Source organism: Anser anser (assembly GCF_964211835.1).
Source record: "Anser anser genome assembly, chromosome: 7".
Taxonomy (NCBI): domain Eukaryota; kingdom Metazoa; phylum Chordata; class Aves; order Anseriformes; family Anatidae; genus Anser; species Anser anser.
Window position 1 is genome coordinate 36,781,176 of NC_139727.1, and position 25,037 is coordinate 36,806,212.

Consider the following 25,037-nt stretch of genomic DNA (forward strand, 5'->3'; position numbering starts at 1 on the left):
ATGGACATTGCCGTAGTGTACTTTAATTCCTTTTTATGTTGTTTGAACCCAAATTAAACCACAGTACAGAATCGTACAGAACCACTGGATTTGTGGTTAGATAAGGAGGTAATTGTCTAGTGCTAGAGCTGAGTTACATGGTTTAGAGATTTTTATTTTTAAGCTGAAATGCCAAATGCTGAGGGACGGTTTTAAGTTTATACACCCCTGCTGAAATCCATCCGTGTGCAGGACCATCCGGCAGTGTGCGGGGTGGTATTCACTTGGTAGGACCAGGAACAATGTGGACAGTACGGAGCTCAGAAAAGCAGCACCCCAAAACCACTTGGGGAACCCACAGGTGTGAAATCGGAACCCCGACCAAGGTCACGTTTTGTGTTTTACAAAAATCCTAGGGATGCTGGTGAGCTCCGGGGAGGGGTGATATTGCCAGGACCTTGGTCTCTGGGTGGCTACAGAGGAAAGTCAGGTAGAAGCAGGCAACAGAAGCACTGTTTTCAGGCGGTTTCTCTGTTTTGGTGCCTTTGTTTAGAACAAACAAACAAAAAACCTTCTTCAGCAAGGCTCCCTTCCTTATTGATTCAAAGATGGCTTTACAGATTGCTTCCTTTCAGCATTTTGGTGCCAATACGAGGGGTTGCCCTGCCTGCCCAGGCATGGGGCAAGGCTGGGGATAGAAGCCCCAGGGCAGGTGGGAGGCGGGCTCCAGCCCCCTGGGTGTTAGGTGCTTTTGTGCAAGGAGGTCCTGCCACTTCCCTTGTTCAAGCAGTAGCTCGTTTTCTCATTTGCTTTTTAAAATCAGAATCACAATTGGTTTAATTTGCTGCTGGATTGTATTATCTCATTGCTCCTGCAGTTGTAACACAGACAAAATTCCAGTGACTTCAGTCCTGGGGGAGCTATAAAGCTGTACACAAACGCAACTTACATTAAAAATACCAACTTTCCCTGCATTCCCTAAGACACGAGTCAGCACACACATGCCAAACAGCGGGGGCTTCAGCCGGCCAAGTGACAATAACGCTGCAATAATTCAGACCTCTAAGGCTGCCTTTTTCCGTGTCTTTTCTCTCCGCAGCCCTCCTGGGCCAGGTGATGATATACAGTTGGCTGCTGCCCTTGATCCTTCTGAGCAACCGCTGCCTGTTCCTGCGGCTTACGGAAATGTTGAGCCCGGGGATGCTGCTGAGCTGACTGCAGCAAGGTATTGGGAAGGGCTGCGCCTGCGGCTGGCGTGGTGGGAAGCTGCTCCAGCTGCTCGCTGGGGCGCTGGGGGGCGAGAGGGGGCCCGCAGAGGTCAGTGCTGGCTGAGAAACTGCCGTCACTCTTCTTGGGGGGATGTGTGTCTGGCACAGGCGGTTTCCAAGGGGTTTGCAGAGTCTGTAGCAGGTGTAGCATTTGTATAATCTTTGTCAGAATTTAAATCTTCTCACTCAACCAAAACTTTCAAAAGAAGATGCTGTTTACTCTTCCCCTAGAGTGAATCACTTTGGAGCAGAGGATCATACTATGTGAAGGTGCAGTACATGCCGATATTATTTTTAGGTGCTTACACACACATATATATTTTGATCAGTATACAAGGTAACTGATCCTTCAGTCATTTTCTTAATCTTTAATCCTGAGAAGTTCCTTACCAGCATGATGCTGACTATAAAGCATTCAGGTGTCTCATTTCTGTTGGACACAGGGCCTTTTGTCTGCTTTTATTTGCACCGAGGAGGGAAACTGTTGCCTTGCTGTGCTGGTGGCAGTCGGGTTGTCAACATCTTTGGGCACGTACGTTTGTCTTACCTGCCAGCAGCAGAGGAAGCCTCTCAGGGTGTGTTTACCCTTCGGTCATTGTGAATTCAGCGGAGTGTAAACATGCACAGTATATTTAAGCTAGCAATAAACTGGTTAGCTGAAATAGCACCAGTATGCTATCAAAAGCAGAAAGAAGCTTGTGGGGTTTGCGCAATCCACCTTAAATGCTGGGTAACCTTGGTGTGTAGCTGGTGCTGGTCTTCCGTTGTCCCCAGGCTAGTTAGACTGCTAGTGCTGGGTGAATCTGTGAGAAACCAACTTCTTCCTGCGATCCGGGTGAAGTAGGATGGTCTAGAGAAGTTTACATAGGAAGCTAATGATGTAGATTTCATCCAGTTCTTGTAAGTTTTATTTTGAATTGTTGTGCTTCTTTGTTTTTAATAAATGTAACTAGGTTAAGGGTTTGTTTTCTTTGGGGGGGTTGTATTTTTTCTCATTAAGTCGTTGCCTGCTGTAGTAGCAAGCTGGTTAGAAAAGAGTGAGCAGTAATTGAGTTGGAGCTATGAGCTGCTTTCTGGGTGTGAAGGAGTAAAACAAAAACAAAATCGAAAGCCACCACCAACAAAAAATCCTACCACCAAAAGCGCTAGGAAGATTTATACGTGGTCTCTTGATTACAGTCTGAATTAGAAGACTGCTGCCCTTGGGGTGATGGTTTGCTGTTTGTAGGCAAAAAGGCACCCCCGCTGTCTATGGTAAATGTTGCCTTAGGAAACATTTATGAAGAGCAATTTTCATAGTGTCTTAATTTACTGCTTCTTGTAAACCTCATGAATTCACCCTGTTCGCGTTCTTATCTGGATCTGAGATTGAAGGTTCATCGTGTCACACCTTTTCTTTTGATCTTCATCAGTTCTGTCTTTAAAATGCTTTTACCATAAGCGTGCAAAAGTTGGTCTCGGGGTTCCTGTTATCAGGTTTGTTTGTTTTTCTCCCTCCTTTACTTCGTATCAGCTTTAGACACAAAAGCCTGCGTGTTCTCCTCGCCCTTGTCTTTCCTGCCCAGGGTGCCGCCGGCTGCCCACTCCCTGTTAGCGAGGCGTGCGCCTTGTGGCAGCGTTCCCTGCTGGCGCCCCGCGATAGAAAGGCGGCAGCTCCCGCGTGTGTCCGCCCGCAGATGCAGCTGGTCGGCAGGGTGGGCTCATCTCCACGCAGCCGGACACGCCTGGGCTCCCGCCTTCCAGCAGGAACAGCCGCAGCTGCCTTCGTGGTTTGTTCACATCGAACCCGAAAGTGGTGCTCCGAAAACACGGGGGGTTACGCTCACCACGAGGATCAGTGGTGGCAGGACTGCGCTTCTCTTGTCCGAGGGAAGTTTCAGTAATTCTCGTTGCTTCATGTCACTGCCTTATCCCTCACCTTCTCTTCACCCGTGGCATGGAACACAGAGTTGCCTGTGTAGGTAAGGCGATCTTTTAAAAGGCACTGCTTTTTGGCGTTTTGTGTAGAAATACCGTACTGCTGCTTCACTGTGAGTGCAGAAAAATTCTCTAATGCACACACGTGTTATGTCTCCATGTCAGTGCTTCCTGGTTACACCTGTGCGTTGTACTCCTAAATTCTTCGTAGGGTTATTAGGTGCCATGTTGCTTTTCCAGTCGATATGCAATAAAATACAGTAATGCAGTGGTTTGTTTTTTTTTTCAACATATTTAGTTATTTACTAATAAATTCCTTTTGTTTCCACATAAGTATTTCCCCATCAGGGGTGTCGTATAATGCAGATGGTGTGCCCTTCAACAGGGAAAAACAATGGTGCATGGAAGGCAGGGGTCAGTTTGTGCTAAATGTCTTCCATATGGCAGCGCATACTGAGAGATCAGGTTGTCCCTCCATCTGTCAGTCAAGAAACTCTATCTTGGTTGTTTCTTGAGGACGACTGTCTGCCTCTCCTCCCCTGCTGGTAACGTATTGATCAGGGACATCGTGGCATCATCTGCTCGATACCAGACTTTATTTACTGTATCCGCAGAGTAGCGCCCTGAAAAGAATTAGGTGAAAAGTTCCCTGGCTGTTCTGCCAAGCATTTTTGTTTAGCAGTGAAACCAAAAGGCCGAGTTCCCTCTGGTTTGCCAGCAGACACGTGCTAGGAGAAATTCTGGCTAGGCACATCTTCCTGCTTGCGCTGCAGGCGCGGAGCTGTGCAGCAGCACTCACAGGAGGAGCGGTAGGACTGCAAGGGCAGAGGAGGCAGCGCGGTGCCCTGGCTGTAGGAGACCTCCGCTTAGCTGGGATCCACGGTAACTCTCCTGCCTGAGATGCGGGCAGAAATCTTGCAGGTACCGGGGAAAGTGGCAGCTGCTGAACGAGCTGGCTGCAGGGGAGGCCGCAGGGAAGAGGCAGAGCGGCCCAGCCTGGGCCCTGCCTCGTGCTGGAGGAAGCTTCTGCTCTCGCCGTTAACCTTGTGCTGAGGTCGAGGAGCTGCAGCACGGCGTTCGGTCCTCAGCAGACGGAGCTCTGGTGTGAATACAGGGCCATTGAAACCTGAGCGGGCACTGGAAAACATCGTATTCGCCTGCACCAGGCTGTCTCCCAGCCTGCCATGTGGCATTAAGCTGCCAGAGAGGAACCTGTGCCAGGTGGAAGCAGCTCTGCCTTATCTGCAGGGGGGCCTTTCCCCGTCATGTAGCTCACGTCCTGGGAGCCGGTGATGCTTGGTGTGTGCCTCAGGGTTAGCAGGAGTACGCGGGGGGGCTGTGTGTGCCAAGGGTCACAAAATGGCTTTGGAGAATTACTTAAAAACAGAGGCAGGAATTGAAGTGTGTTTGTTTCTGGATCACCTCCTCTCAGCAGGATAAAGAGTGGCCAACGTACGGTTCGTTGTGCACCAGGAAAACTTGGCCCTTTTGCTAGTCTCCTTGCTCCAGCCATTTGAATATTGCCAGGTGGAAAAGCTCTTAGTGGCAAATCTTAGGAAGAGCTGTGGCGAAGCAGAGGTGTTAATGTAGCCAGCTGTTCCACCTGTAAACCAGCCTGAGCCATCCCCAAATTGTCACGTGGCAATACCAGCCCTGGTGTGATGGGCCAGCAGCTGCGTCCCGTGGCCTCGCTGGGTGCTCCTTGGCGCTGCGGTTCGTGCGGAGCCCCAGCAGGGGGGAAAAGGGCATGAGACCATCCATGGGAAACGGGGAGTTATCGCTGGGTTTATCGCTTCATGATGCTACAGCGCGTAAAAGCAAGCCCTGTGCCCTGTAAAGCCCAAGGAGCAGAGCTCTTCTAAACACGTCTGTGTTCTGGTAGCTGGTTTTGCTTTGCGGACAGCGTTAAGCAGTGACGTTAGCCAAAGGCTGAGAAAGTTTTCCCTTTGTGTGAAAAGGCGTAAAGGGGAAAGCTGAAGGATGGCAGCGAGCAGTGGGGTGTGAGGGGAGCAGGTGCTACTGCGAGTCATTCACTGCCTTGTTCTTGCACGTGCCTAGCACAGTGTCCACCAGTTTATGCCTGTTTGGTATCCCGCCTTGGCTGGGCCCTCTGGCGAAGCGTTTGGGTTTTGTGACACTTTGTTTGCTCTCCAAGCAGATGTTCAGCCTTCGCTTATTTTTAGCAGTTTACTTTTTGCTTTAAAATCTTACTTTCTCTAATCTCCGCCTGACCCTATATAGTCACGTCGCCTTTGTATACGTTTGACGCTATTGCTATATTAGGACAGAGATGTTTTTAGCAAAGGGAAAAGTCGTCCGTGTGGAAAAGGAAACAGCTCTTTATTTTTTGTCCCTTTTTTGTTTTTTTTTAAACTTGACGGGACTGAGAAGTCAGGAAGCCTGTGTCAGCATCAGACCAGCGTCGACAGGGTGGGGAAGGAAGGAAGGGAGAGAGGAGTGCTTGAAGCAGAGATTATTGCCTAGTTTCTTGGAAAGAATGACTTAGTAGCCAGCCCATATGGCACAGAGCAACTTCAGGGATGTCAGCTCTCAGAAATAGCTTCGTGATCTTAGTAAGTTAGTGGATAAGCACTGGGAATAACTGTTCTCATGCTCATATGTACTGACTGAAGTTAGGGATGTGATCTATGGCTGTCCTCGCTTGTGTACGTGTTTCTGAAGAAAGGAAGGATTTGTCCCTGAACCTCACCAACTCTTACTCAGTAATGCGATTTAATCTACCTTCCACAATTATTCAAGTATAATTACTGGGGGTGAGGAGAAGACATTTTTAGAGGAATGGCTAAAATAGCCCTTACTGTTTAACTCAGGAAACCGGAAAGAAGCTTCTCGCCCACGGGCTGGTTCCACCACCGATGTCTCCTTGTGCCTGAATCCCCAGAAGCACGAGGGGAAGCTGCTGCCTGCGGCTGCTGCCCTGGGACATCTCTGTCCCTCTGGAGCTGCCTGGGAAGGACTGGGTGCTGTGGGGGACAAGCAGGAGCAGTGCAGGGGCTCGTCGTGCACACCTGAACCCTGGCATTTTGCCCTTGGGGCTTGGTCTTTCTGTCATCACCTGAAGAAAGTTGGTTTGCTTTAGGAAGGCTGACCTGTCCGGAGCTACCTACTTAAATAGCCACACAGTTGTTAGCACAGTTCCTTAAAAGCTGAACTTCCTGCTCAGAATTGCTTGAGGTCTTTCTGGTTAGGCTGGGTAGGGACCCGTGGACCCCATTTCAGAGACATTTTATCCGAGAAGCATCCTCTTTGGAGAAGAATAGAACTGTGTGTGATGGCTTTTTCCTTCAGCAAACAGCTGCTCGGCAGGTTGCCCCTTGCTCCAGGTGGAAGAGGTATGGAAAGGGCCCCCCTTTAGCTCCTTTTGAAGTTGCTCTGTTCTGAATCACACGTCCTTAGTGGGAGGGAGCTGTAAAAGGCTGAGATCGTGGTGTGGGAGGAGGACACCAGGCTTCAGGTCCCACTGCAGGCTGACTTAGAGCAGACCAAACGTGGTTGCAAAGGGTGGGGAAGGACCCCGTACGTAGCTTTATGGCCCCCTGGGCAGAGGTGTGTTCAGATCTCTGGGGGCAGGAGGGAATCAGACGCACCATTCGCTTTCTCTCACATTATTTTAGGAAAGAGACTGACGACACTGGAACTTAGTATCCAAAGTGCAAAAACAATGTATTTTGGTATGTGCAGGCAACTGTTAATACAGAAATAGTTAAGTGTAACAGTTAGGCTGCAGTAGCCAGTGCTGATCTGGTTTTGTCAGCGTACAACAAACTAGACTGATTTGGGACATCTTGATGGGTTTTTGAGAGGCAGTCATGGGTCACATACTTTATTTTCTGTCGTTAGTTTAAGGAGTGTAGCCAAGAGCGGGGTTAGCGGTGTGCTCAGTGAGGGAAAACAAAATGAGGTCTTTGTGGGGTGATCTTTTGCAGAGGCAGGTGATTACCTTCTCAAAGAGAGAGAAGACCTGGGACGGGAGTGTTATTTGTGCTGCTGTCACATCTTTCCATCTCGTGTGGGCTTTGCTCAAGCAAACAGTTTATGGATGCGTGCCAGGGGCTGGGCAGGCGCCTGCTCGCCGCGCACCCCGTTTTCTGGCTGTGTCAGGTTGTCACTCCTGTCAGGGCTCCTTTTCTGCGGGGACAGGGAAAGGGCACTCCCCGCCGCTTGCTGTAAGGCGAGCTGCTCTGCCGTGTGTCGTCGTGTGCCCTGGGGATCGCTGCGGGACCCTCGGGCCTCTGAGGCCGGGCCTCGCGGGGCTTTGAGCAGGGGGACGTGGAGGAGGTAGCACGTAGAGGCCTGTAACCTGAACAGTCACGCCGTGACTTCAGGGGGTGTTGTGCTTTTAGCATCGTGGCATACCAAGGGCTTTTAACTTAAGACTTTTTGAGTCCTGGATTTTAGCTTTTCTAAAAGGCGAGTCATTGAACGGAGCGTTTGCCATGTTTGCTGAGGAGAAGGGGCCGTGTGAGAACTGCACAGCAGTCGCTAGGGACCCACTGACTGACTTCATGCACAGAAAGCAGAGAGGACTCTTGAATTCCTCTGGCGGTTAATGCTGTGGTCTGTAAGAGCTGTCAAAACTTCTCATTAATACTGTTGGGTTTGTGGTCAGCTGAGAATTTAAATAGGTTTTGTAGGAAGAAGCAATTTGTGGGAGATGGGGGAGAGAACAAGGGAGGGGACAGCGCGCTCCTTACAGAAGTTCAGACCTAGCTGAAGCTCATCTTTTCGGAAGACTTCGCTGAAGCTCCATGGGCACTTCTCAAGTTTTTCACCTTATGAATTTTCATGATTATTTTACAGCACTTCCAAGCCTGATAGCTGCGACGAAGCTGATAAGCTCGTTTCTGGGGATGTACCGTCGGCTGCAGCCCCTGGTGAGGGTGTAGAGCTGCCTCCTCAAGAAAGTGAAGGCTTCGCAGAGGAAATAAAGAGGTACTGCACAATGTTATTTCATATGCTAAAATACATTTCCATGTCTGTACATCCATGGCTTAAGAAAATAATGGGTGTTTTGTGTAAATTGTGTGAACGTTGTTGCTAGATTTTGAAACCAAATGCTGGACTATGAAGACCTCCTTGCTCCAGTACGTTTACTCCGAAAGACCAGAAGAGGGAGCTGAGACTACACTACTTAATAGTGTACTGATCTTCCCTGCTACTTTTTAAATTATTCATTTTTTTCAAATATTTCCCTTTTTTTTTTTTCCTCAAGAGGACTGTTCTGCTCAATCCCTTTCAGATACTGCCAGTGTCTTCCCCACACTAGTCATTTGCATTGTAGTTGTCAGCAATGAAGGAAGAAGTTCAGCTTCTCTTTCTGAAGAACTGTTCAGTTATCTTCATTTCAAAGCTGATGTTCCTCTCCTTCAGATTTGCACCGACTGGTGTTTGATAAATGGCCTCGGGGATTTTTGCTGGAAGCCCCCCCAGGCTGCTCCTCCCCGCTCAGATACAGGCAAGATGAGACGTGTGCTTGGATATTCATGTCAAAGCTTCAGGTGACGCCTGTCTTGTGGGTGATTAACCAGTGTGCTGTTGTGGTTTGGCAATAAAGGCATGCCCTTATGGTGACATCTATTAATGGAAAAGGTCACAGCACAGCTGAGAATATTAAATGGGCACTCCCCGGAGAGCATCCTTCTCCACCCCACAAATAACAGGTCGCCAGCTTGTGACAAGTACAATACAAGACAGGAGACAGCACGGGAAATGCAGCTATTCTACTTATCTCTGTTCAGAAACGTCAAAAGATGCCACTGCCAGCAGGAGGGTACTCTGGATCATGAATGGGAACGTACACAATAGACATGTTTTGCTGTGGAACAAAGAATTAATAGCTATCAGCCAATGCTAATCAGAGCCCATCCACAGGATAAAACCTAGGAAACATGTTGGTTATTACGTATTTATACGCTACTGAAAATTTTGATCAGAAAATGGTGTCTTGATCTTTAGTGTAAGTTACATGGTTGCTGTGACATAGGTTAGGTTGAGTCTTCTGTGTCATGCTCCTCTGTGGTACTTTACTGCACCCAGGTCTTCTTAACCAGTGTAAGGCTGGTGGGGAAAAGAAGTGCTTGAAGTTCTTGAAGGTCTGTTTGCAGCTGGTCTGCAAGTTCTGTGACCTAGAGAGGGTTTTCTGAATGAAGGATACCCTGGTCGTGCTCTAAAAGCTGGGTGAAGTGGTCAGGTGAGGTTGTAAGTTAGAAAATGCTCACCACAGGGTGTTGGCTCCTTCCGGAGAAGCTTCCAGACTTGTTTGAACTTCAGGGATACCCTGGCCTGAATGTCACATTCTGCGAGCGCTTTGGTGTGGTCACAGGTGACTACCGCTTATGAATCCAGAGGTTTATTGAAATGGAAACCACCAAACCACAGTGTAATTCTTTTTTTTTGCCTTTTCATCAGAATTCGGCATCAGACAAAGAGAGGAGGAATAATTTGAGCAGTGTGCGGATGGGCAGAGCTGCTCTGCTCACGTATTTAAATTGGCTTGTGCCTCTGAAGTTTCTGTTTGGTTTCAGCAGTGACGTGGTGTGTTTAACAATGTAAATATGTGTGCAGAAGAATCTCTGGGACGGGGTAAACAATTAAGTAATATTAGTAGAATTGCTTAATGCAGAGTCAAAATCCAGTGCAGGATGTCAGTAACCCAAACGTACCCTGGCACGCATCCTCATTATGCCCTGAGAACAGCACGCTGATCACCCACAGCGTTCTCTAAAGCTGAAATCACCTTTGCTCTTTTTGTAATGTGAACACAGATTTTTCTGAGATCTTTATGGAAATTAAGATGCATGCAGAATTAGAGATATCTGTGGGATGAAAGATGGTTATTCCATCCTCCAGAAACACAAATGAATTTCTGTCCAGATAGCTCTTTACTGTGATAATCAGCCCCCTTATGTAAATACCTCTTGGACTGTCTTACAGTTTTCTGTGATTCATGTGTATCAAAGTCAACTCAAATCAGCCATGGAAAATAACAGCGTTTGAGTCAGGTTATGTTTCACTTTGTCACATTTATGGCAACTGCCTGGACAGCGAGGTGCTAAACCTCGGCAAGTACTTTGCCACTGCACAATTTTCTGCAGAATGGCTCCTTGAGGCATTTCGGTCTCCTCGGCGATCGTGGCAATCACGTTATTAACTGTATCACAGACACTTCGTAATTTGGGAGAAGTGCTGAAATATTGCTCGTAAGTGTAACTTGTCATTTAAGGAACCACTTCTGATAGAGCCGGAAAGGCTCTGAAGAGCCAATTCATCCTTCTGATGGTCCTGTGAGGGGGAGAGACGGGTGTGTAGTCATTCTGGAGAGCAAAAAGCAAATGTTGTCTTTGTGCATGTCCTCATCCAGAGCCTGACTACATGCTTTAAATCTACACCCGAGATGTTAAATGAGGCTGGTGTGATTGAGAGGTGGGGCCTCCTTGTCAGGTACATAGCTTTTGAAAGAAAATTGACACTAAAATCGATTGCAATTAGATAATTTTGCGAGAAGCTGGGCGGATGGGGAGCTTCTGCTGATCTCTGAATCTCTGCAATTAAATGCGCATCTGTCTTAGCCAACGTTCCCGAAATGAGCGTGGAACCAACTGGAAGCACAGCAACAAATATTTCTATCCACAAGCAAAAAGTCTTCATGGGAAGCTCAGCTTTCTGTGCTGTTGGTTTCTAAAAGATGTTTTCATAATACTTGCCCAGGAGGAAGCAAAACTGAATTATTGGTGTCACATGCAAAAACAGGATGAGCTTTTTGACTCCTGAGTTGTATTTGCTTGGTCACGTGTTGAAAGTAAGTTTTCTCCTTTTGCCCACTTTTGGAGAGGCTTGCTGTAAAAATAAGTAAATAAAAATGAGTGTATTGCTATCATTTATGACCCATACTTAGAATCCCGGACCATGGGTGGCTTTTAATGATGTAATTGAAACCTGAAGGGATTAAAAGGGATTCAAAAACATGTTTTTTTCCTTGAGTTCATTTAACCCTTTTGAAAGGGATGAGTCAATCCATTAAGTTTACAAGTTCACTGAGCAACTAAGAGATGAGAAGTACAAGTGAGGGATACAAATGCAATGTCAAGGCCTTCTTATTTCCAAAAGATGGATTTTATTTTTTTTTATGTTTTTTGTTTTGGAGGGCGTGGGGTTTCTGTTTGGTTGGTTTTTAAGTGTTTTATGTGAGCTGGATTGTAGCAAACCCCTGATGTGTATCTGGACTCTGGAGCACAAATGAAGTGATTATTTTAGTAACACAGTGAACACATTGAAATAAAGTCACTTAGGTCTTGGAAACTAAAACCCAGGGATTTTTCTTGAGGCTTGGTGGCTGGTATCCTGGAAATCGTTCACCTTCTGAGGCACATCATAAAAAATCGATACCTTCCAAGTTACCTGCCAGCCTGCAACAAACGGCTGAGAGCGAGCCACTGCCCATTCGTTCATTTCCTCCGTTCCAGGCATTTTAATGAGATTGTGGCTCCTGGTCCTTGGCCTGCAGGGGCTGAGGGATGGGGGCTGAAGGATGTGTTCGGCTCTGCGCAGCCCCAGGCAGGAGGATGCTTTGTGCCGCTCAGTGTAAGTCTTGTCAGCCTATTACTGAGTAATAGCATCAAATCCTAGGTTGCTTGTTCTGTTTCAAAAGCGTGGAGTAAGTGCATTTTCTTGTAGCGGATGGTGTGGCGGGGTCCCCAGGCAAGGCACAGCATCCTGCAGGCTTTTTTGGGTGACCCCATGCCTGTGTGTGGTGGGCAGGTGCCCGGAGACCCCGCGGTGTCTGCTGGCAGAGGGCAGCTTCCAGAAGGCAGCAACGATTCAACCACCAGTTTCCAGTAACTGCGATTTTAAAGGCAAATCATGGTGCGTTAACGGACGATTGACGGAAATGTGACATTTCACCAAATTCCTACCCGTATCTTTGTTTCCGGTTTGTGCCCTCTGGGGTGCACCCCGCATGCTGATGCTCAGAGAGAGCCATCGCAGGTCCGTGTTGGAAAGCTGCTGCCTGCATGTGGCCGAGGACAAAAGGGTGGTGGTAGCCCCCTGTTGGCTCTGTATGTTACAGGTTCCCTCAGGCAATATATGGTAACTTCCTTGCTGCTGAAACAGGTTCAACAGCATGAAAATGAATATGTCATTACAGTAATCCATCCAGGAGGAGTTTTAGAAGGGCATTTATCATCTTGCCGTACAGGTTCTCGCATCTTGGCCGTGCAGGTTCAGGACCGCGATCGTACGTCTGGCCTGGTGCTGCCAGGAGGGCGGAGGACTCGCAGGGGATCGACCTCCTCTTGTCCTACAGCAGGCAACGCGTGGGCCAAAGCTGCCGAGGCAGGTGTGGTGTGCATTTCTCAATAGTGGCATGTCTGAACAGGGCCTGTGCAGGAGCAGGAGCTCGACCCCTAGCCCTAGGGATGCTTCAAGGCTTTGACAGAAGCACAGACGCAAGAAAAGCCCCCGCTGGCCATGCCGGTAGTTCTGCAGCCCCGCTTTGGGGCAGTGTGAGCAGAGCTTTGGGCCTTTGGCTCGCAGAGAGGTCTGCGGAGGGCGTCCAGCAGCAGAGCAAGCTCCCTCCTGTGGTGCGGTTACGCTTGTGGTCCCGGTCTGAAGACCGGGCCAGAAATTTGGAAATCAGAGGTTTGACGTTTGGTCGGTGACCCGGTGGGTTCACGCAGCAGTAACGTGGTACAAGCGGAACCTGAAGGTTCGGTGTCTGTGCCTCAGCAGGAGCGGAAGGCACAGGAAGAAACGAGAAGCCAAAGGCTGGGCAAAATCAGGCTGGGCAGAGATTTCCGTGGTGTTTGGCTGTCCAAGAGCCGTAACAGGGGTCTTTGTAGACGTGCCTGATGGAAAGCCCTCCTTGTTCCTTGGGTGACATCTCTACACAGCTGCCACGGAGGCTTCCACGCTCTCCAAACCAAATCCCCCTGTTTGCACAGCTTAATTTCATAAAACACTTCCGTGCGTGGAATCTTGTGCTGCGTTTGGTTCTCACGTTCGGTTTTCACATTACCGCCAGAATTCACCGCCGGTCCCTGAAAGACTGCAGGGCCGGTGGCATCCTGAATAGGGGCATTTAGGGGCCTCCTTTGTTATCTGTGCCTGGGGTTCCTATGCAGGAAATTTCAATAACTAAGCAGCCATCGTGGTTAGTCATAACTCTTAATGCCACCGATCTCACTCGCAATTTAGAAGAAGCGGTGACCTTAGCAACTGAAGGGTGATCGGTTGTGTGTGTGTGTGTGTGTCTGGGGGTGTTTCCTCGCTTTTTTTATTTTTATTTTTTGAAATGCATTCCTGTGTTTGTTTCCCATGAGCTGCAGTGTCTGTTCTGAGTGCGTTGTCGCCGGTCACCCAATGTTTCTTTGACTTGTCAGAGGGAAATACTCCGTCAGTGTGCTCAGGCTTCAAATTCTGTGATACTGGGGGGTTTTCGTAAACTACCAACGTGTCGGTGCAAACAGAGCACTGGCGTTAACCTGGAGAAGTGGTGGAGCAGACAATGTGCTTCTCAAAGCATTTTAACGTGCTTTGATTAACATTTTACTGTAGTTTTGTGTTTTTTGTTTTTTTTTTCTCCAGTGAACCAAAACGGGATACATTTGCTGCGTATTTCAGGTAGCTTTTCCTGGTTGTTCTCTCAGCTGTAGCGCAAAGTTGCCCCATGAAACTAAGGGGAAGACAGAGATGTTTGCTTGCCTCTGGCTCTCTGATGGCAGCAAGGGTTAATGCTCCTCATGGACAGTTGGCACGGCTCTGCGGGATGTGGCGTTTGCCTAGGCTCTCGGTTTGGGATGTCATTTATTGAAATAACGAAGACTTTTAATTTCAAGTGGCGTTCTATTCACTTGCAATATGGTGGCTATTCCCTACGGCAGCGAAAAATGTGAATTATATCTGTGGGGAGAAAGAGACTGAAGGGGTCAAGGCTGCTTTCTGGGCCGAGGTGCCACACTGAAGGGCTTGGTGGTACTTGGTGACGGCACCGGCGTTAGGGGCGGTGCGGGCAGCGAGCTGGGCGGTGGAACGAGCTGGCTGGAGAAGTCCGTGCAAGGTCAGCGTGGTCTTGCAGAGCTTCCTGCTGGCACATCTGCAGGCGTATCATTGTAGGGATAAACCTGGAAAGCGAAGATCCAAAGCGAAGGGTAGCAAACCTTGTGGCATTCACCCAGCAGCTCGTTGCCTGAGGAAGCCTTCAAGTGACCGCCCTCGAGGCAGGTGGGAGTTCCCAGGCAGATGGCCACATGGTCCCTAGAGAGGGAGAGAGGACTAAGGAGCAAAACCTGGCTACAGGAGTGAAAGGCTAGGAGAATAAACCAAAAAGAGGAAATCCTGGCTGTCACAGGACTAAAAAAATGCAAGGTGAGTAGAGAAGCCTAGGAAAATGTGCCATGTATTTTTGTGCAGCCTCTAATGACGAATGCTTGAACCCTTTAAAAGCCTGTAAAAGTGTTTGCTGTATCACCTTTAGAAAGACAAACTGCAAACCTCGAGTGCCCACGTGGCTGCAAACAGCCAGCTTCACCTCCTCTGTAGCACGAGGAGCAGCGCCGGTCCTCGGAGGCCTTTTTTTCTCTGGGAAGGGCTCAGCAGACGCAGCCTGGGCTCGGGCAGCCTGGCAGCAGCATGGCAGCAGCAGCCTCCGAGGGCTTTGGCGAGCAGGAGACCCTAGCCCCGGGGTGTCCTGAAAGGGCTGCCACTGCTGGGCCTCGAAAGGTGCCGGGGCTTTTATGTGCTGATGTGCTCTCCAGGGTGCAGCCGGCCTCCCCCGGGCACTGCTTTGCCTTGCAGCTGTGCCCATACAGAACAGCGCTGGGTTTTTGAGCAGCTTGGTCTTTGTTAGTAAAGATGATGTTTCTTATCAGGCTGGTGTTGGGGATGCCCTACTCACGAAGGCTTTGATACCAGGCAGCCTATAATAAGGGAATCCTTGGGATAAAACCTTCTGCCCAGGCTGCATTTAAGGCTTTGGGATCTGAAGGCAATGTGATCAAAATCGCAATTTTTATTTTTAGCATCCTGTTTAAAAAAAATCTATCCTTTGTTACCATTCTTATGTTAACAAAGGATATGTGAACCCCTTTTATTTTTTTAAATAGACAGTACTGTTCCTCAGAGCTCTGACAGCAGCCTTCAGGATCTCAGAGAGGCTCGTTTTGGTACTGGGATGTTTGATTTTGCTCCGTTCTGCGCTGTTTGCTTTACGCGGTGCTCGCTCCTGCGCAGTGCCTCAATAACGCATTGCAATTAGGAGGAACGGTTTGATATTCACCCACCCCTCCCCAAGGGGGATAAATGTGGGAGGCAGGGCTTTCTTTCAGAGGGCTCTTTGATGTTTGTGTGTGCGTGTGCATGCGGGGCCGTGTTTATAGCTAGCCTCAGAGCCTAGCAAGACGTGCGGAGAAACCAAGACCGACGAGACAGAACATAAATTGTAGCTGATCATAAATCTTATCGTGGTCCTGTCCAGCACTGGTTTTTGGGGGAAGCCAAAAATTTTCAAATTGGGTGCTGGTGACCTGAGTCTGAATTTGTATATAAACACGAAATGTAGCGAGACCAAATATTTGGGAGTCGGTGCGTCATTTTCAACAACTAACCGGTAGGCATCGAGGCTCAGTAAAACACCCATTTGGTACAGGCCGAAATGGATGAAACGAGCAGAAAGAGGAAATGAGAATTATTAAAGGATGGTTCTGAATGCTTAAATACCCATTTTTCAGCACTGGGATCACGGTAAGTGGTTATGGGGCCGTTGTGTAGAACAACCCCGGACTGAGATGCTGGGGGCATCCTTAACTCCTTAGAAGCCACAGTGACGCTTTGGGTTGGCTGGGTTTTGAGCCACAACTCTTTTTTTCCAGGTCCCAGGCAAGTTCTTACAAAATGTACTCACGGTATCAGCACAGTTTTGATATTTTTAAAAGCCAGCGCTAAATTTAGTACGGACTTGGCACTTCTGTTGGCAGGCCCAGGGGATGGATTGGGGCCAGGCGGGAGAGGGAGAGCTCCCCTCTCGTCGGGGCTGCTGCTCTGCGGACGTGTTGGTGCTGCGGCTGTGCTGTGCCTGCCTGCACGTCTGACTGCCCCTCTCCGAAGCGTGCCCAGCAAAAGGAGTGCCGGGATGCTCTCAGCATCTCGGGTGGCGTACCGCAACGCGTGGTTTAGGTGGATGTAGCAACAAGCGACAGGACGGATCCTCTCCAGACCTCAGCCCAGCGCTGGTCCCCTGGCAGCTCCGTCGTGTTACAGACCTCACGGCTGGATCAGAAGGAAAGCCACGGCCTGGCTTTTTGTGTCTCGCTGGCCAAGGACTGCAGCCTGACTGGTTGCGCTCTCAGCCCTGAGCCAACAGGCGCTGCCGAGTCCAAGGCTCAGCTACAGCACATCTTTTTTTTTGGAAGACCATTCCGGTCTAAAGTTTTAAACTGAGAAAATGTGTTCCCACCTCGGTAGTTAACTGAACTCACTGTTAGGGATTTTCATGTAAACCTTGATTTAATTTTTTTTTTTTTAATTTTAGTTTCTCTTATTGGATCTCATTATTTAATCTACTGGATCAGAGCTGCCATCGCTTTTAAGCGTGTGACATCTCCTCGTGCAGGTGCCTGTGGTGTAAGGAGGGGGCTGTGCCCTGCCTTTTGAAGCTGAAATGTTTTCCCAAGGCTCCAAGTAGCCCTCCTTTGGCCAGTCAGTGGACCACCGACCCTAGAGCTGACAGTGCCTCCACCAAGGTCTCGCTGCTGTTGTAGCCCGTGTTCTTGTTTCACCGGTCCTCCCGCTCACATTGCTGCAGTCGATGGTGGTTTTTGAAAGAGCAGAGTTAAATCCTGGCCCCTTTGTAAGCAGGAGTGGCCCAGAGCAGCCTCAGAATTACATCCAACCCAGGCCTCTTTGTGCGGGGGCTTTGTTTATGTAATAGATGTACACTTGAAACAGTCAACATAGGCATTTTAAATGTACTCTTTACACTTGTTAAAAAGATGCCACAATATTCCCATTTCCCCCCTGCAAGACGAACAGTGCCTCTGTTCTCCCTCTTGGCTTCCAGCGAGCTGCTGGGGCTTCGCTTTCTCAATGTGGTGGTTGCCTTTCGAAAGAAAGGCTTTCTTTTTTTCTTTTTTATTTCTCATTGTCTTCCTTTACTCTGTAATAAATAAAATCCAACAGGGAGCTCTTACGGCATCCAGGAGACCAGCTGTCTGTAGTTCAGCATAGCCACCACGTGCAGAACTGCGCGGTAGCCTCAGCCTGCGCGGTTCCCCAAAAGCAGCCCTGTGATTGCAGGCTGCGGGCTGGTGCCGCTCCCTGCGCTCGATTGCTCCCCTGCAGTTATTAACCGTTGCCAAGCTGCTGCCAGAGGACACGCGTTTTCTTTTCCTACCCTTTCTTTGAGTTCTCTATTTTATTTGCTGGGGACAAGCTTCCTGATGGCTGGATTTTGGGGTGGCACCGAAGTGGAAGCCAGAAACGCCGGAGCTCGGTCCCGGAGCAGGGCGGGGAGGCTGCCTCCTTCCCTGGGGAGCTGAGTGGTGAGCACGAAAGGCTGGATGCGAGGGTTGGGCTTCGCTCCAAGTGAAACGACTTCCAAACTGGAACTGGCTGGGAAGCGTGTGGCTAAACCAAGCGCGGGCTCACCAGCTTTTCCTGCGTTTATCCTGATGCTATTTGTAAAACCATTTAGGTTTAGGTGGTCTCTGGAAATGAGCTATGTGCCTTGTGTTCGCCAAGCAGCTTTTTGCTGCTTCTCACGACAGCAGTTTATGGCGGGTGCACCCTGTGACAGAGAGCCCTGCACACACACACGGCAGCCCAGTTTCTGTGAAGGAAGCAAACCCTGCTGGATTGCCCTTTTTGCAAGCAGGGAAAAAAATACAGCAGCTATTGAAGGCGTGAGCCTAGCGAGGCCTCCACTGAAACACGACAGAAATGCTGCAGTAGGTGCTTGACAGTAAGTTTTAATAGCTCTGATAAATATATCTGAGCCTGCTGACCTCTGTGCCCCGTCACGGATGCAGAATTGTCACACAGCTTCAGGCCACGCGTCTCCCCGGGGCTTAATTCCCAGTAGATGGAGATGTGGCTGGCTTTTCCTGCTCCTTGAGGGATGTGAGACGCGGTGTTTGTGCAGAGCACCTCGGTGCTGGACGAGGGACGGTGCCCAGCCCTCTCAGCGTGTTTCCCGCGTGAATCCCGGCACCCCACGGCAGCAGGACAAGCTGATCCACAGGGCTTGGCGCGTGGGCTGCTCCAGCTTGTGCTTTTCAGGCTCAGAGATCCTCGTGGCCGATCCCTCGGTGTCGGATTCGGAGCATCCCCGAGGGGCTCCGCGCCCGCAGAAGCCAAACAAACGGTTAAGTGCCCCGATCTCCTCGGATGGAGCGGCGCGGGTGGGGAAGGCTCCCACATTGCCTTGTTTACCTTGGCTGCTCATGATATTCTCCCTACGTCCCTCACGGACGGTTCCATTTCTGCGAGAGGGATGAGCTCGTTCGCTTCAATGAAAAAAGCGGCCGCTGCGCTTACTAACCCTCTCTGCGACCGTCCCGATATGTCGAACTCGCCTCTTATCGAAGGGAAATGCACGCGCAGCATCCCGGGCACACGTGCATTTGCATTTCAAATCAGCTGAGTCAACACAATGTAATGGTCCTGCCTGGAGGTCCTCAGGGAGCCACAGTAGCTGACAATGTGTGCTTAAAGGGAGGGTCTGCTTTTCTTCTTCTGGTTTTTTTTTTTTTTTTAATTTTTTTTTTTTTGAAGGCGGTTTCACTAGCCAGCAGTCCTGGGCTGGAGGCGCCTGCACCGTAGCCGCGTGGACCGCTGATGTTTAGCAGATGATTAGCCTGTCACAGTGGCCGGGATTTCATTTTATTTTCTAAACAGCGTTCATCTGGACGGGGGGGAAAAAAATAAAAAAAAAAAATAACTGGCAACAGTTCAGAGAAGAGAGGCTGCTGCTGAAGTGTTCCTGCTCGTGCTGCCACTGATGCAAGCAGCTGTTCCCATCTGCACTGCAGCACTGCAGCCTCTGCACAGCCGGAGCTCGCGGGGCTTCTCGCTGGAGGGACTGCCGAGGGAGCCGGCCTCGCTCGCATCTAGCCTCAACCCCAGGGCGCGCTGAGGATGGGAGGCTCGCAGTCGCTGCAGCAGGCACAGCCAGGTAGCCTGATCCGGGAGCCGTCAGAGGCGATGTAAGTCTGCGTTCCCTCCGCTCTCCTTTTCTCCGTGCTGCCGGGCGGCGCTCACCCCGCGCGGTGCGCTAGGCAAGCTGACTTTGTGGCCGCGGCCTTTGTTTAACGCTAATTGCGTTCAGCCGGGGGCATGGCCGGGGTTCTGCGGAGCGTGGCGAGGTGCGTTTCGTAACGCTTGCCTCGTCCGAAGGCACCTCGCTCGGACCGGCCGCCTCGGTTCGGTCGTGTCGAGCGGTGGCTGTGCACCATCTGGTTTGTCTTTTCATGTTTTGGGTGCGTAAGCAATCAAACACAATGACCATTTACAGTGAACAAAAACCCACCCCTTCCCCCCCAAACCCACCGGCGCTGTGTTTTCTGTTTAAAATGCGCAGCATGGAGCTGCATTTCTGTTTTCTCAGAGATCCCCTCTGCTTTTCTCTGTACAGATGCTGCTGTTTTTCAGGTCACATCACCCTTGTCAGCATCAGTCCTGTCTTGGCGTTACAGCCTCTGATGAATCATGAGAGCAAGGTGTCCGTAGCTCTCTTCTCACTGAAGGCCAGCTAGGAAAGAGATTCGTTTGGGGCTTGGAGGGGGAGGGAAAAGCAAGCAATTATCGGTTATTGAGAGCAAGTTAGCACTTTTTCACATGGCTACAGCATGTATGGAGGTGCACAAATACGTATGTGCACGCAGAAATAGCAGACTCATTTCCCATTCAGAAATAGGATTTGGTCATTTATTGGTTGAGGTTTTATCGGTTCACGCAGTTGACAGTCTCTTCTCCCTGACCTCCACCCCAAAGCAGTCAGCTGGCATGCCGGACTTTACCTCTGAACAGGTTTCAGAAGAATTGCTTTGTCCCTTGCTGGCCTTTCAGTCGCAGGGATCACAGTCATCCAACATGTCTGAACACGGAGTTAATTTCTGATCATCTATTTCAGTGAGTTTCAGTTATATCCACCGGCGCTAACATATAAACCAGCCTCTTGTAGGTCTTAAAAACAGAACGTAACGTCTGCTTATTAAGGTAGGTGTGATAAGATTGGAGGCATCGTTTGTTTGTTTGAGATAAGTGCTTCAGAGTCGAGGGGGAATGATGGAGCAGTGACCGATAGTTCTGCCTCTGATAGGCCTTACCGGTAGGCTTGTGCTCCCTGTTGTCATATCCCAGTATACCAGCAGATAGCTTTGCTTGATACTGGCTTGTTGGATTTGGAAGATGCAGGCCTAACAGCGTTTCTGCATCCTTTGTTCCCCTGATGTGCAGCTTCACCAATTAAGCTTTTTTTCTACGTAGTTCCCTTGTACACAGCACTACCATGGCTACGTACAGCTTCTGTTTAATGGCACACCGGGATGAACTGATGCCTCCTTGTCTTTAAAGTACGGAAAATTACATTTTTGCCTGCACTAACTGGGTATATTTTTAACGGTGATCCAAGCACTGGGCAGTAAAAGCAACGCAGATGAAGCAGCGGTCGGTGTTTTCCCTACGATTTTCACAGCCTTTTAGGAATTCATCCTGTTGAAGAACCTATCGAGCAGGCGTATGGAGTTTTTATTATGGCACTCGAGTGAATGACATTGTCACCTCCCTTGATGACTCACATTTAAATATACCTCATCTTCTGCAGTTGGGTATTGCTGTGGGCTTTGAATGTAATCTTTTTAGGCCCCGTGTAACCGGCACATACACTTTTAGCACAGACGTCATTCAGTAACTGTTGATATTCTCAGGAAGAGTTGGTGAAAGATATTACTCATCTTAAATAAATACTGAGAGTCCTCAAATAAATACTCATGTCCTCTCTTCATTCCAACTAGACACTCTTTAAGGTTAGGCAAACCAGGAGATGTTTCTTTATCCTTGAGAAAGTGCAGGCCTGGTTTCCCAAAATAAGAATCTCTTCGTAGGATGCCACGGCAATCTGCTCTGAGGTCTTGACTTGATACTCTGAGAACTGTAGCTTTACCAAGGCTTTTTTAATGAGGTTTCACTTAACTTGCTTTGCACACCCAAGCAAATTCCTTAACGGCAGGGAGAGTTCAGAGGCGAAAACACGTGGCCGAGTCCCTGGCAGGTTGGGTAGGGGCCTGTGGGGCTGCAGCATCCCGCAGGGGTCATTTCGGCGATGGGCAGAGGCTGCCTGCCTAACGGGCCAGCGTGATAATGAAGGAGGTAGGTTTAAAACAAAGGCAACGCCGAGCTGGCTTGGCTGCCCTCGGTTCATTAGGTGAAAGGGGTGTAAATCAGCAATCATTGCTGGAATGGGTTTAGCACCCAAAATCCGTTAGCACCAAAAAAGTACAGAGACAATTTCCTTCAGGAGCTGCTGTTTTAGGAGTTCCTCCAGTGTCCTACGACAGGCCTTTTCACTCAATATTAGTAAAAGTCCTGGAAACCGATGTTAGAATTTGTGCAGAGAAGGGATCTAGGTTAAGGTTTTAGAGCGTGTCCACTATTAAACATAAAAATAATTGTAATGTAAACCGTGTAAGTGCTGACAGCCCTGGGTGCTCTGCTGCGCGTTGTGGATGGTTGGCAGCTCAGTCACTGGCAGAAGACAATTATCCTTTTATTTGGAAAAAAAAAAGTCAAATGTGAATGACAAAAAAGGGAAAGCCCAAGGGAAGCCGGGGCCAATAAAAGTTAACTGCGGATGAAAGTGGCGTGGTTCAGACCTCGCTGTTGACATGATAGGCGCTGTCATGTGCCTTGCAAATTGCAGTAGGCGCCCTGCTGGCCGTGGATTGAGCTAAATGGAGCTCGGGTTTCAATCAGGAGTAGCTGAAGTGAAGGAGGTGGCAGCGTGGTGATGTTTCCGTGCCTGGGGTCGCTCAGGCGCATGCACCCTCACCTCGGGCGCCCTGCGAGCGGCTCCTTGGTGCCGCTCGCGCTGCGCCGAGACGCGCGGCGTGTCCTGCTGGGGCCGGGGGCAGCCTTCAGCTCGGCACCCGCTGCCGCCTGCATGTCCCCGCTTCCCTTTTTAACCGCAGTACAGCTCTGTATCTAGGTAACGCTCTGTAAGCATTGGAAAGCTGGAAGTCTCGGTAGGTGTTTAAATGTTGGTGGCTCGGATCTAGCTCTCACCCCGGTTTATTTTTCCTCTGCTGGAGAGGCTCCTTTCGCCGGGCACGAGGCGCACCTTGCCTTTGTGGAGCATCACAGCTGCTGTCCTTGCAGCACCTGGACGGGACTGACATTCGGCGCCCATTTCTTGGCCAGCCAAAAGGCTGGGGACGTGTTATTTCCTCCCATCAGCTCTACCTGCTGCTTCTGTAACATTTGCATCCCCTGCCCATCCAAGGGGAAAATGACCGGAGGCTGAGCCAGCTCCCACCGAAGGGAGCGGTGAGACGCCCACTGACTTCGGTGGGAGCTGGGTCGGACTCCAAGAAGGAAATTGAATGTTACTGATCAGTGGTAGCAGGCCAAGCTGCTGCCGCCCTCATGGGTGGTTGTTCAGCTGGTTTCGTTGCTGGTTGCTCGAAGGACTGGGAAAATTGAAGCTGGGTTGACTCAGCCTGGTGCGCGAGAGGTGGGAGAGCTGCTTTGTGCCTGAGTGTGCGCGTACGGCTGCGCACAGGAGTCATCTGCATATGTGCAAGAAGTGCAGGCCTTGCTGGCTACCAGGTGTTGTGCTTTTCTATCTATAAAACCTAGAGGAACCCACCCTACGTTTTTTAAAAGATAGAAGGAAATCTGCCTGGTTAAATATTTGCACAGTTTTATATCCTTAAGTGTAGGGGGTCACCTCAATGAATAGATACATACAAGACTGGGAAATAGACATTGAAAACATTGCAAGAATTTGGGTCTTTGGGGAGGAGGGGAGGCTTGTGTTACTGTAATACTATTTAGTTCCAGTTAATCCTTTCTTGACAGCTAGTCCTGCCTATTGTCAGCCTTCTACATATTTATTATTATTTTTTAACTCCAATTGACAGCCACCAGTCGGCATCCTCGGCAATGCGGAGAGCACGCTCTACCTGCTGGCTTTGCCTACGAAGTCGGGTAAATTGCTGGAAGACATGGGGGTGTTTTACTTGCGAGAAAATGAACCAGAAGTAACAGGCAAATTCTTCTGTCAAGCTTTCCTGCCTTTTATTCCAGCCTCCCTTATTTGAGCCCAAAGGATCTCGTCTCTGAAGTCAGCGACAGCGCTTCTTTTGATATGAAAGGGTACTACATCAACCGCTGCAGCTGTCACCAGGCACAGGCAGGTCACACTTAGACTTGAAGACAAAATAAAAAGACCCCAGAATCGCTCACCCCTCTATTAGCGAGGCATGCCACACATCTGGCAAATCCGTGTATATTATAAGGCTCTTTATACTAAATGGTGTGCCCTCCGCAGTGCGTGATGGAGCTGCTGTCATCTATTATGTATTGTGACATAGAGGCAAACTGGGAAATGCAAACTGATGGGAAGCAGTAGAAACATGAATGAAGAGGCATTCCTGCACATGCCTTGTGCCTGTCACTTACAGCGCCGCTTCCCTCTCTGCTTCTGCCTTTTGCTTTGCTTCACCCAGCAGCCAAACCTGCCGCTTGTTAAATGTAAATCAAAGATGCTCTTTGGTATTGGGCGCTTCGAGAAGTAATAGGCTGGGTGCTTTTGAGTTTCTCCAACGCAAAAATTAGTTCTGTCTGTTAGGAACGTGTTTCCTTTGTTTTAAGACCTTACGCTGATAGGGAGTTTTTGTATTTGCTAATATTTTGGATGCCATCTGTTACCAATAGATACCATTCCCTTGTAATCCTTGTAAGGATTTGTAACTTCTTGTGCTGTCCAGTTTTGACTTCTCAGTGGCAAAAGGCAGAGCTTTAACTGGAATTTCAGTGCAGTTGGCGTTCCCTTTGGGGAAGTGGGAGCATCTAAAAAATAACTTGGGGTTCCTCTGCGGTAAGAAACAAATGAAAAATGCTATTTTTATTATGGAAAAGCTTTCTGGAGAAGTAAAAAGTACGCGTCATTTCCCATTAGTTCCTTAGATGCTTTGAAGCAGCCATCTGAATTTAGTAGCAGCCTATGGATATCGTGCGTTAAACGCCCCGTAGCACCAGAGAGTCGGCTCAGTGGGAAAAAAAATGAATGTTTCTATTTCCATGAGTTTCCATTGCCCACCACAGTTCTGAGATCTCAGAGGTTTCTTTTAAGGCACGTCTTTTGGCCCGAGAACCTTCATGAGTGGTGGCATTAACAAGACGGCACCATCCCTCCTTAGCTCCAGAAACCAAAGAGCAGTTTGCACAGGAGGCTATTGAAGAAGTTCACACGTGAAGTGGGCAAATTTGGGGTTGAGTAAGTACAGATCTCTGACGGAGCCCTCCGGGTAGTTGTAGGGCTCTCCTGGATTTATGTTTGTCCCTTCCCCGCAGTAAGGCTTCTTACAGCTCCGATCCCACAGCTCTGGGGTCGGGCTAAGGAGGTGAGCGGGCGTTCGGGAGCCTCTTGCCTTCCAGAGAGGGAGTTGGGGTCATTTCTTCTGTTGGGATGAAAAGGAAACTTTGGGAAAATCTGGGGCTTTCCATGGCAAGTTTCTTTGGTTTAGATTAAACAGGAACCCTAGAATTATGTGCAAATGTATGAGATAAGGTTTTTCTAAACAAAAGCAGCTTGTTTCTAGGGCTAAATATAGATGAGATTGTATCTGAAACGTAGCAGTA

General features: G+C 49.2%; 1 protein-coding gene across 20 annotated transcripts in view; it reads left to right on the forward strand.

The window, feature by feature from the left end:
• TACC2 (transforming acidic coiled-coil containing protein 2) overlaps nucleotides 1-25,037 on the forward strand; it is a 131,303-nt gene that overhangs the window by 55,491 nt on the left and 50,775 nt on the right. For 14 of the 20 annotated variants that reach the window (XM_083843716.1, XM_083843721.1, XM_083843715.1 and 11 more), the window contains 2 exons: nucleotides 1,079-1,204; nucleotides 7,986-8,117. In XM_083843716.1, the coding sequence (XP_083699842.1) occupies nucleotides 1,079-1,204; nucleotides 7,986-8,117 (258 nt within the window). Of the gene's footprint in view, nucleotides 1-1,078; nucleotides 1,205-2,010; nucleotides 2,148-7,985; nucleotides 8,118-18,920; nucleotides 19,382-25,037 lie in introns of those variants that run through there. The other 6 variants (XM_083843710.1, XM_083843711.1, XM_083843717.1 and 3 more) reach the window with 3 other exon arrangements.